The sequence below is a fragment of the Conger conger genome, chromosome 12 (assembly GCF_963514075.1).
Source record: "Conger conger chromosome 12, fConCon1.1, whole genome shotgun sequence".
Lineage (NCBI taxonomy): Eukaryota > Metazoa > Chordata > Actinopteri > Anguilliformes > Congridae > Conger > Conger conger.
Genome location: NC_083771.1, coordinates 35,338,655 through 35,351,846, shown reverse-complemented (window position 1 = coordinate 35,351,846; position 13,192 = coordinate 35,338,655). Strand labels below are relative to the sequence as shown.

The 13,192-nt window shown below is 39.8% G+C and overlaps 1 protein-coding gene across 2 annotated transcripts in view; it reads left to right on the top strand.

The window, feature by feature from the left end:
- Positions 1 to 5,076, top strand: part of epb41l4a (erythrocyte membrane protein band 4.1 like 4A) — an 80,659-nt gene extending 75,583 nt beyond the window's left edge. For both annotated transcript variants that reach the window (XM_061263344.1, XM_061263343.1), the window contains exons 19-24: positions 103 to 222; positions 2,350 to 2,397; positions 2,488 to 2,556; positions 3,108 to 3,218; positions 3,623 to 3,704; positions 4,183 to 5,076. In XM_061263344.1, coding sequence (XP_061119328.1) covers positions 103 to 222; positions 2,350 to 2,397; positions 2,488 to 2,556; positions 3,108 to 3,218; positions 3,623 to 3,704; positions 4,183 to 4,287 — 535 coding nt within the window. In that variant the 3' untranslated portion in view covers positions 4,288 to 5,076. The remainder of the gene's footprint in view (positions 1 to 102; positions 223 to 2,349; positions 2,398 to 2,487; positions 2,557 to 3,107; positions 3,219 to 3,622; positions 3,705 to 4,182) is intronic.
- Positions 5,077 to 13,192: the final 8,116 nt, after the last annotated feature.

Genomic DNA, 13,192 nt, shown 5'->3' with positions numbered 1-13,192 from the left:
AACACAGTGCATGTGTACGCTCGTGTCTGTGTGTGTGTGTGGGTATGTGTGTGTGAGTATGCAGTAACACGGTGCGTGTGTACGCCTGTATGTGCCGTACAGGTCCAGACAGGAGAATGAGATGGTGGACTCCGCCCCTCAGTGGGAAGCTGTGCTCCGTCGGCAGAAGGAGAGATCACAGAATGACCCCAACTACCGCCGCTCCAGAAACCGGTCACGATCGTAAGCCCCGCATCCCCAGACCCCTTTAGCCCATCAGCTCTCCTCCCCAGCCCACGCCTGACAAACAGTCTGCAGTCCTGCTCAGGCTAATATTGATTCTGTGTCATTTTTCTTTCACTGGTGCTGCGGTTAATAACGCTGAACCCCAGACACGGTGGATGTCTCAGCCACAGGCCTCCACTGCATCTCTTATTCTGCTCACTGCTTTAGTTCTGTGGAAGTGACGAGGTAGAGGAAGAGGAAGAGGAGTGAGAGCGAGGAAGATATAACCATATAAAGAACTGAACATTACACATATGGTCTGTTCATTTTCCAAAAATTAACAGTGGTGTGTAGAGTAAAGAAAATCTGAAACTCCTATGCATTCTACTGCTGCACCAGTAACTAATGGCAAACACTAATGCAACTTAAGGACACACATGTATGGTCATGCTCCTCATAGACTAACATGCTCCCTTGTAATAGAGATTCTTCATCTCTTTTCACTGGGACAGAAAATTCAATATCTTAGCTTTATTTTTGTAATTCCCCCATAATTCCAGTGCCTTTTAAAAAGTTTGAGACTGTTAAAGCCCCATAAAAGACAGGTGGATTTTAGCTGTGCTTTTGAGGCAGGCCTCTTCCCACTCCAACAAAGCTCTTATTGGCAGTGCTTTGAACTTTGATCTGATAGAATAGAACTAAGGTGGGGATTATAAGCCTAACAGTCAACTTCACTTAACTTTTCGCCTTCAACCCACTCAAAGTGGTCATGCAATCAGCATATCTGAAGCCATTAATTGAATTTGACAGGGTTTTAGCGAAGATACTAAATACTTTCATGTGATGCCCTTCCATAATGTGTATAAGTGCACTTGTTTAATTAGTCCCTATGTTATAACACCCTCCTACAAGGCATTTCAGTTGTATAAATGAGTTTTTATATTGAAAATACAGTACATCACAAGTCAAAGGTAAAACCCTTCATTGACACAGCAGAGATAGATTAAGAACAAAATGAGCCTATTTGAAAGGTAAATACAAGTTGTGGTAACAGCCTTTCATTGAAGTGTGGCTTGTATTTTACATGATTTGGTCACATGTTTTGTGTGGTTTTGATCATCACGGTCAGCAAAATTACCTTAATTTCTGTTGTGGCCAACAGAAGCATACCAGTGATCAGTTCTTCATCTACATATGGAGAGATCACAGAATTACACAAAAGACAATTACAAAGGAAGCGCCCAGCGATCAATGGGGCGATTGATGCAGTTAATTGCTCCTCGAGTTGACATCTCATTAACCAAACAAATTGGAAACACCATATGGCCCTGGAATGACCCTGCCTGTGCAAGGGAATATCAAGTCCACTGAACCCGCTTTCTTTCTCACCTCAAAGACAGAAAAACAATAAACCATGAGCTTTCCAGCCAGTCCATCACATAGGATCAGGTTTTTCAACTGTACTGAAAACCAGTCAGGGAATATTATTCATGAAGCTCAGAAGGAAAAGATATGAAGAACAGAGGAGATACAAAGCAGGGCAAGGGCGCTGGGCAAGGGCACAGGGCAAGGCTGCAGCGCTGTTAGCCCTGGAGATTGGCCTTGAATTCCTACAAAGAAGTTTAAATGTATTCATGCGTCGAATGAGAGGGGGCAGCTGCTGTGTGCTGTCAGTGCAGCAGGTGCAGCTTCTGCAAATAGGAAATTACCCACATGAGGGTATGAGTGAATTTGTCTCCCTCGTGTGGGTTGGATAGGGTAGTGCAGCAAACATTAGTAATAAGGATTACATTGGATTTCAGTTAATGTTTCATACCTGCATAGAAAACAATTTACTAGAATTGCACCACCATGTACAGAAATGATCTCATGACATTGCATATCTGCAATGCAGGATCTACGGTGTGGGGCTGTTTCATTTTTCCTGTTTCTCCTCCACTGCCACATTGACACTTCTGTCTATTCCATATGTACCTTTCCTGTGAAGTATACAAATGTTTTTGCTCAAGCAAGAGATAATCTCAGAAATGTTTTATTAAATGCAGAATTTCTATGACCCATTTTCCCTTTATATTGCTCAGGAAAACAACAACCTAGTACAAAGAACTTCTCTTCCTTTACCTTTTACACATCGATCTCTTACAGGAGAAGCCCAGATGTCCAGGCTAAAGAACAACTGTGGAAACACATTCAGTGAGTTTTGTGCCAGTTGGTCAGCAGACTGCAGTATAATCCTGCTTGGGAAATAAAGCGTTGTAAACAGACAGCTTATTCTTCCTCCAGGAAAGAGCTGGTGGATCCCTCTGGTCTCACTGAAGAGCAGCTGAAGGAAATCCCCTATAAGAAAGTCGAGTGAGTGCAATCTTTCTAGCTGTTTAAATGAAACACCAGGAGGCATTCGGGGGAGATAAAACTTCAATCCCTGCGGCTCACGTTGAAACACTAATTCTACCATTCATACACTCCTTTTGGGGCATGTAGAATGCTTGCATAGCTTTTTAAGGAAAAATATGCTTCGTCTCTGATTAGAAGAGACATTATGCTTGTTCTTGGATTGAGTGTAAGCTAATGCTAAGCTAGGGTACAGTTCAGCTGCAAACCTGGTTTCATATGCATATATCTGTCCAAAATGGCAATGCTGAACATTATCATAACCAGAGTGGGTCATTGTATCTGTCATTCCATCTTTACATGCAAAGCAAGACAAAGATATTCATTGCATTGCATGAATTATTCAGAATCATGCTTTTCCAAAACCCTCTCCTCTGTTTCCGAGCTGCTTATAAATGAAGTAATTTGCTGAGCTGTGAACATACAGGGGTGATAATGAATAGGGTGGTCGAACCATGTACCGCTTCGTAAAGGGGTATTTATAAGCAGTCTTACAGTGGGCTGTGTTACAGGACTCAAGGTGACCCCATCCGAATACGACACTCACACTCACCCAGGAGTTTCCGGCAGTACAGGAGGTCACAGTGTTCAGATGGGGAGAGGTCTGTGCTCTCAGAGGTCAAGTAAGTCCTCAGGGATGTACAACAGGAATGTACACCACACAGAAATAGCTCAGCAGTTCACAAGTGCCACTCATTGTAAAAGTTCATTGTGTGTTTGTGTGTTCGGCACCAATTGTAATTAAAAACAGTTTTGTGCATTAATGTTGGCAATATTTCATTCCTTACAAGAAAGTTTTGTTTAGCAGTTGTGGGAATTCAAGGAAAACGTTCGGCCAAAATTAATCATTGACCTATGGTAATTTTGCTACATGAAGTTAAGGACAAAACACACCGAGGTTCCATTGTATCTGGACCTGTAATTGAAGTTACCCGATGCACTGGAGTGCACAGTAACTGCTGTTTCTTGAATCCAGCCATTATCACACGTCCCCCACTGTCATTATTTCTCTGATGTCCACCTCCAGCTCTCGGACAGACCTGGTGCCCCCCCTGCCTGTCACCCGCACGGCCGACGCCCATGGCCCAGCTGTCACTCCTTCTCAGCAGGTGAGTCCTCTGGGCCCCCGCTGTGTACCTCTGCTCCACGTGTGTGTCAGCCATGTAGCATGGAGCACGCTAGATTAAAATCAGAGCTTATTGTAAATGTTAAATAAAATGGAGCTTGGTTGGTAATTGAGTCAGGACTGTCCGTTGGGCAGCTGATTCTCGGCTGATATGAGAACCACCCCCTTCCTCCCCCACTTTGGCCAGGGGCTTGATTCCTTGCCGCAGCACTTTCTGTGCTGTGATCCCATCCTGATCTGTGACCCTCTGCTTTTTCTGTGTAATGCACATGCACAATGCACAGCCTTTCACTTTCCTGAAAGAATGTTCTGGTGGAACGGAATGTGGTCAGGCCTGCAGAAAAAGCAAGCCTGTGTTCTCAGACATTCTGCTGCTGGATCTTATCTTTCCTGGGGCAGATGGTATACCTTTTTCATTCCATTTCTGATGAGAGTTCCACTTTTTTCTTCTCCTCCTTTAGAAAAAGAATGAATCCAAAGACAGCCTCTCGGAAAGCCGAGAGCTGGAGATCAAAGGCAGCTGCAAGGCGGTAAAGAGCGCGCACACTCCCAGAACCAAGACGTGACGGCTGCTCTCTCCCCGAACCGCTGCTCTCTCCCCGAACCGCTGCTCTCTCCCCGACACGTGCCGCAGCTTCAGACCAGAAGCGGAGGGAGAAACGCCCAGCAGGAGGGAAGACGGACTGTACTGGAACCACTGCCGCATTGAAGCGCTTCTCTTTGTCACTGAAGTTTTCCTGTGTATATTTTAGGTAATGCATGGCTGCTCATTGCATCGTTCCAGAGGACTCTATAGTGTAGGGAATGTCTGTATGTTTGGTTGCTTCGTTTCTCAATCCTGTTCCAGTGATCTCGGTGTTGTCAGGACTGCAAGGACTTCGGTAACCCTGGCGGCCTTCCCGCACTGCATCCGACATGCAGCATGACTAACACGAATGGCCGCTAGTGCCCATGAAAAAAAGCACATTCTCTGCATTTCACAGCTTTCGCTCAACAGTCTGCTGTTGTTGTGTGATGCTGTCTGGTCAGTAGCCAAGCTGAGTTCGATTGTGGCTGTGTTGATGTTCAGAAGATGGAATTAAAGGATACCGCAGATGCAGTGTGCCAAAGGACTTAAGGGGGTGTTGCAAAGACCTTAAAGTTCGATACAGTATTAAACATTGTGTTTCATGCAGATGTTACAGCTTCACACCAGGAAGGCCTGAGTGGTTGAGTGTTCCATTACTTTCTCCTGTAGGACCCTTGCTGCTGTAGCCTGACTTTTGCACATTGATGGCTCAGTTTTCTCAGTCGTTTCATTCAAATCACTCAATGTTATGGTTGAAATCACCCTGAATAAATGCATCCCCCTCTGCTGTGTGTAGTCAAATACTTCCCTCAAGACTAATGTGTAAGACTAATTGCTATAACATTTAAATTGCTTGTGCTAAGAGCCAATCTATGGTCTATTGCCATAATGGAAAAAAAATATATTCACTCACTCACAAACCTCACACTACTGAGTCTGGTATAAAACTTTGTTGGAAGCTGTTGAAGAAATAATCTCTAAAAATGTTTCTCTACATCTGACATTTCAAAAGATGCCATGATGAAATAGATCGGTGCAATTAAGAATGGCTCGAGTGCTAAATCATCCTATCAGGTTTCATTTGTGTCTGTAACCTCCATTGAAATATGGACCCATTATTGCTAATTCCTTGTGAAAGAATTATGTCAACATCACATTATTATGGTCAGTTTTAATATAATAATAATAACGTTCCTGTGGCAATTAATTTTATATTTCCTGTGTGCTCCACTTACAGCAATAGTGGAAAGGGAAAACTGCATGCATTTTTACTTACTAGAAAACTCCTTACAAATAATCAGATGAAAAAATGATCATTGTTCATTCTATTATAAATTAAAAACTGGTGGTCCATACCCTCCGGGCTGCAGATTTAATATATTTTCTGGAGTTTCATATGTGAACAGTAGGGGGCATCATTGTGCATATTTCCCTCATACAGACTCTGTAGAGAAACTCACCACATGTTTGCCTGAACACACAGACACACACATATTTCTCACACAAGTTGCCTCAGGTGCATCTCCAGATTCACAACGTTCTCACTAGTTGACTTAGATAAGGGAAAAACCTGAAAAGGCATACAATTATGTTGAATAACCACTGTGCAAGCCTACATTGATAATCATATCTGCTAATAAGCTGTCAGTTATGGCACATGATCTACAGTGAGCTGCATGTCCTGGGACATGGACATGTCTTGATTTGGCTTTTATTACAGGGTATTATTATTATATATTTTGCTTTCACCTTGTATTAATTTCAGCACTTTTTATATCCCAAAACAAGCAGGAGCTGAAGATACAATACAGGCCTGGCAGAGCGTAACCAGAGCAATTGGTGATGTCTGCATTATGGGTCACAGACATTATATACTAAAGGTGACTATTTCTTTTACATAACGTTCACATATTGTAAACATTATGGTCCCCTGAAATGAGTATATATGTATAAATGTGCTGTAAATTTCTACATGGTGAATCCAAAATGCATAAAAAATATGCTTTAATAAAAGCTCAATATCTGTACTTTAACCACATGTGAATTGTTCAGTTTAGCAATATGGTCCCTTACGAGCCAAATTTCCTGTATTTTGAACTGTACTGAAATAACAACACACCCATAAAAAAACAATCATGCTCAAACATGTAATCCTGTACATTTCACTCAAGGAGAAAAAATACATCAATAAAGGGACATCCATACAGCCTAAATCCCCAGGCAATCAGCAAAATCAAGAATTAATTTTGGTCTAATTTGAAGTAACCTAGGTTCTTAAAAAGTGTGACAAGCAGAATAAATCTTTGTGAAGATTGCAAGCCATGTTAAAAATATCACATCATTAAATGAAAAACCCTCAACCAGGAGCCCCCAAACACATTCAAAATATTAGTGCACTGTCTTGTGCAATGTTGATTACTGTTTAATCTTGCAATCTCATTGGTTAATAGCAGTGATAATTCAGCTCAAGACAGGCAGTGTTATAAACAGTTACCAACTATGATAATATACATATTATGGACACAATTCAATCAAAAGCATTTTTTATTAACAAGAAAAAATTACAATGAATAGTTCCTGCTGCAGTAGATAGCTTCTGCATCACGTGGAAGTAGAGGTAATGTGTAGCTCTGTGTGCCTGCTAGCTTGCAAATAGTTTGCAAATCCTGGCCAACATTGTTGCAAGGTGATTGATGAGCATTGGCTAGCATCTAACGGTTTTTCATTTTGACTTGAATGGCTGATTCACCGCAGAGTGGTACTTGAAATAGACGTCTAAACAAGCATTAGAACTCATACTAGTGGTATATAGTAACTTATTTTAACTTATTTTACTCATTTTATAAAATAACTATATATCACTGCAATGAGTTCTAATGTCTGTTGAATTACTGCTTAAATATATTTTTTTATCAGAGCTACCCTCCTATTCTTTCTGTACATAAAACAAAGCTCAGATTATTAGATAGTTATTTTTAATACATCACTCTATACAGGTGCTCATCATATTGTCCATAAAGGCTTCCTGACCTTTGTGACCTATTCCACAACATACCACATTTAACAACATGCATTTATGTGTTTGCATGATTTATACTTTCTCAGAAAGTAGGTTCTGCCTCATTGCTTTTTTTAAATTTTATTTTCCCTTTAACTTACCACTGGCAGATGTTTCAGTAATCAGGTGTCCACACATTCAAAGTGTAGGACTCCAGTTGGATTTTTTCTGTTGATCAATCAATCAGGCCTAAGTGATATAGCTTTATTTACATACTACAGATCACTAAACATTGGAGACAACTATTTCACTTAAACCAACATGGTAGTGCATATGACAAGGAGGTGCCGCATATGATACAAAGGAAATGTTAGCTTGCAAGTCAATGGATTTATGAATTCCAAAAAGTTACATCCCAAACAAATGTCAAACCTGATTAGAAAATATGCATCAGGACAGTCATGCAGAATGACATTATGTTACATAATGGTAATGGTCAAAATATTCTTGACAATCTATGTATTACTAATAAAGTGTTACTTAAAGAAAATCTCATTAGATTCTCACTCAAAACTGCTTTCTCTTCATTATATTGTCGGTCTTGCAGATAGAAAATCAGCCTAACTGCCATTCTGGCACTGACTCAAACTCTCTGGCCTGACCTCATCTAACCCCCAGACATGACTACAGCAGTACAGCACAAGCCCAATAAGCACCATCACTAGGAGGCTTTCTGCTTTTCAACACTTCACATTGTACGGTCTCCTGAAACAGTGTCTTATTTTACACAATATACACAATATACAGTAACTCATCTAAATGTACACTCTTTAGATATAGATGCCAGCAAGTTAAGTAAGGAGTGAAAAGTCTTAGCTTTAGTTCAAATGAATGAAGTGCAATGCCACTTCAGATACTGTAGCCTGCTTTTAGTTTGTGATTAGTGAGTGGTGAATTCCAGGCCTTGTGCAGGTTTATTTCCCTGAACCTTATTTGGCTTCCATTGAACTAATGTACTGGGGGGGACCATAAACACAGCCTTTATTTGGATTTGGTCTGGTCAGTGGAAATATGTTTTTATTTATTTATTCATTGCATGAATTTGCATTGGTTTCTCCTTTACTGCTGGCATTTTCAACCCTTGAGCCCATCGCCTGCTTTACAGTGTATCATGGCATCTGGCCTCCTCAGTCCTCCCGTCAAATGATTTGCACCATGTGATCTCCACACATCTGCCCGAAACCATGGCTACATTGATGTTTTAATGCGATGTGGCAGGGTACCAGCTAACGTTGCCAAATGTACTCACTCACCTCTTTCTAAGAAGGATATGAAATGCTTCCAAGAATCTGCACTGCCAATTGAATCTGAAAAGCTGTACTCTGGCATTTGAACATCTTTAAAGGGAGGGATTTCTTTGTTTTTGTTTGTTAAAGCTTACTGACTCAGATTTTTGCAAATAAATACTCTCAAGTTACAAATACAGTAACAAATGGAACAAACTGCCATTGATTTTTACATGATTATAAAGCAGTAGCATGGCACATTACCAAACACTTGGTAGTCTGCAGTTGGTTACATGAAAATGAAAAGTGTAAGGCATACAGTGAGCTCCAGAATTATTGGCACCCTTGATAAACATGCACAAAAAAGCTGTAAACTAAAAACATAATAGTTATTGACATACACTTCATAGTAAATAGTAATTGGTGCCCCTGGACCACTGCCAGCAAAAGATCTCCAAAACATCAATGACCCACCAGCTTATTTGACAGTAGGTATGAGGTGCTTCTCCTTGCATTCCATTATGCCGCCAAACATGTTGATGGTGCTTATGGCCAAAATGTTCAATTTTGGTCTCACCTGGCCATAGAAGTCTCTTTCAATCATAATTCCAATGAGGTTTGGAAAACTCAAGATGCTACCTCTAAGTAGATAGGCTACAGCAGCAGAAGAGCAAACTAGATCAAATAAATACCTAATTAATGCTCACTGAGTGTAGTTCTCCAGTATGTTCGAACATAAAATATAGATCATTATCAAGGTTGTTTATTATATGCAGCCTTTATTCTCCGTTTTTATTAAGGATGCCAACAATTCTGGAGCACACTGTATATTTATGTCAGAGTTAAAAAGAGATTAGTGTCAGCAGAGCATCATGCCATTGGCAACCTGTTTCACCAGGCCAAAGCTATTCAGTGACTGCTACAGTTCTTTGAAAATATTATTTTGCTGATGCTAATCTGTTCTTTAGTACAGTATACTAAGTAATTAGTGCTTATTTAATGCAGGTTGACAAAGGAGTGTACAGGTCAAATAACTTGGCTCAACAGCAGAAGAGAGCAGGTTTGATTCCAAATTTGATACTTAACCTGATGTACTTGGTCTGTATTCCCAGCTGAATGAAGGGATTGAACAGAACAGTTATGAATTTTGTATGTTATGTTATGACGGCCAGTGATCTGATACTATACAGAACTCATTCATTTTAAAGTTTTACATTTAGTCATGTAGCAGATGCTCTTAACCAGAGTGAATTATATGCATGCATAGAAAAAGGATGGCAACAAAGAGTTGATGCAGAGTTTTTAGGGTCACAACCAGTGGTCAAACCACAATTTACTTCATAGCAGTACATACAAAACACCAAGAAGGAGACTAAGAATGTAGTGCTTGAGAAAATGTGGTTGAGGATATACAGTGCAATATGCAATTATTTGGGCAGTAACACAATTTTTGTTGTTGTTCTGTGCTCCAGCACATCGGATTTGGAACTGTGTCATTGTCCAAATACAGACTGCACTGCAGTTTCAATTAGAGCATAGACTAGACAGCCATTATGATTTAAATGTATCAGGCTTTACAGTACAGAAAAATAAGCAATTCAATTCAGTTATAGTAAGACTATGTGAAACAGGATCCAAGTCACTGCTCTCTCCCATGAAGAAAGCCACCTATGTGGTTTTTGATAAGCTGCAAGTGGAGTGTGTCAAATGTATGTATTGTTAATGTACAGCAAATCATTTATCCCTCTGGTTTTAACAAATTAGGAATTCTGTAACTGCAGGATTTCAATAGAAGATGGAAGTTCTGGATTGTGGCATTTGGTCAGAGGATCTCCCATTTGTCTTGGCCATGGACATGGTCAGTTGTTGGATACATTTCCTTTGGGGCTATATCTTTTGAATGGTGGGATTATGATCTATACAATTCTATATGAATTCTATACATATGATTATGTAATCTATAGAATTCTATCATAGTTGGAATAACAATAACATTGTTTATTGAAAGACTTCCAGCTTTGTCACCCTTGCTCTATAGACTTTGATTTTATTGTGTAGCATAATAATTAATAATATTCATAATGAATTAATTGATAGATCAAGCTGATCATCCCCAATTACTAAAGTATGTGCTTGGAGCTGTTCAAAGGAAAATGGAGAGGGAAGGGGGGAATTGTTGCATTTTTACAATACCGATTTGGACTGGGGCTAGGAGATTAATGTCCTGTGTGTAATGTTTGTGTCACATACAGTATACCTTTTCTTTCCAGGACGTCTGCTTCCCTGACAAACATTTCCTGTTTACCCTAGAGCACCATAGCCGGTAGCAATTGGCCCTGGGTAAACAGGATAACTCCTTACAATCTGCCCATTACAAATGGAACAACTGGCATCATAAGTATCTTCATGGAAAACTCTACTGCCATTACACTTAACTGTACATTTCAAAACTGGAGGTAGACCATACCCTTCACATATGATCTTATATTTCACTGTTGGTAATGCGACCATTTAACATTTACAGTATAAATACTGAAGATTGCTGTTGTCATATTGTAATAAAATGATTATGTGAGTAAGCTATGCATATGTCAGTTGTATCGGGTAGGAAATATGCAACATAGCATCATACTGCATTATATTTTCTGGTTAGTTCTTTTTAAATAGATTTTTGTTAATATGTAGTAATCAGAATAGTCCTACCCCCATTTCCTCCAAACTTGCTTAGTCATTCTGGAACGGTGGAAATGTAAGTGAAGGGATCGTTGTTTTACAAGAGCATCCATTTCACTGCTGTTACACAAAGATACTTGTGAGCCATGCCCTAATCCTGACATTTAATTTAAAACAGTCTCTGAGATCTGAGTCTGCTTTCTGTACACTCAAAAAGATTAGACCCATCCATTAACAGAGAAACAGATACCCAGCAGGTTCCGGTCATGGAGCAAGAATTACAAGCCATCATTTACATAATTCGGTGAGTTCTCATCTAGTGAATCAAAGAACACCATTTAGAATTGCATTCAAGAGGATACTGGGTTCATCCAGCTCAGACTATTTCCATCACCATTCCCTTTGATGGTCATGGTAATGAACCACGAGGGGAAAGAAAGTGGATGAAGAATTAGTAATAATGAAGAATTGCACATTGGCATGTCACATTTTCTGTCATTTCTGTCGATTTCCATGTGCACAGTACAGTACACTCAGGGTTATTCTTCTGCAACATATCTTTTGTGTCACTCTTGGGCACCGGAGAATAAATGAGGATTTTTTTGTTTTGCCTTGCTTAAGAGAATAGGACTATGGAGCGTGAGAATGAATAGTGAATTTGCCTTCAGGGAGCATACATGCCTGAGTATGCTCCAGGGACTATGTTAATGCTGGGTAATAATTTTGAATAAGGAGAAAAAAAGTCTTTTTGTTCTTAATAAAAACGTTAAACCGATGTCTCGTTATAGACAAAGTCAGTCAAGACTAACCTTCTGTTAAATGGAGGAAAAGTAAGAGAGGGATAGTGAGAAGACAATTGTCTGAAGGTGAAGTTTCTTGGTGTGTGCAATGATTACACATTGCTACAATGAGACAAAACCAAAAAAAGAAGGACCGAGGAGCAGGAGAGGAGCATTATTGTTTTCATTAGTTGAAAATGGAATGCAGCAGTTCACTCAAATGTAGAATTTAGATTTTAGCTTCCAGTGACAAACTTGTAAGAATTAGGTCAGTTGGAGGGCCAAAGGAATTTGGGTGTTTTGGGTGTAATCTGAATGTGGCATTTCACTGGTAGAACACCAGCTGTGAGAGGTTAAGCTTGTATTTGTTTTATGCATTCATTCAGTGGACACTCTTAACCAGAGAAACTTGGATGAGATCTGAAAATATAGTGAGATGTTGGCCCCTTGTTGAGGAAAGGGGGTGAGACAAACTACAAGAAGTTTCTGTCGTTGGGGCCAGAACCCAAACTTTTTCCAAAACGTATAATCAAATCTTAATGACCTCAGAGTGGACAGTCAGGAGGTTGGTTTAGTGCAAAGGTGTCTAACACCATTCCTGGAGGGCCAGTGTCTGCAGATATTTGTAGTTTCCTTACAGTCAGCACCCAAATAAGACCTTGGCAAAAAGGTGTGGGCACTCTTTAAGCAATGACTTAAATGAATCAATTGTACGGTAACACACCAAAAACTAGCAGAGGCTCACTCACACCACTTCCAGCATTAAGCTTTTCAAGGCATTCCGAACAAGTATTAACCTAGCCAATGGCTGCTGGTGATAAAATGTTTAAAAATAGTAGTGTCTTTTACTTTTTTCACTTTCTTCAAGTCCTTCAAACTTGCAATTTTTTTGATTTTCAGCTTAGTAAATCATGTCAATCCTGCAAATTGCTTCAGATGCCAGCTACCACAGTAAACAATTGTGGATACCCAGCAGTTTCATTTTATAGTTCTCTAGAGAAGCCGAAGTAAAGAATTTTATCATGATTTTTTTAATACATTGTACATGCACTATTCTTTTCAGTAAACTGTGGATAACTATGTGGATATTGACAGTGATATTCTACAGGCTTATTTTCAGTAAATTGTACCCACAGCCAACTGTTTATTTGTTTGTTTGGCTTAGAC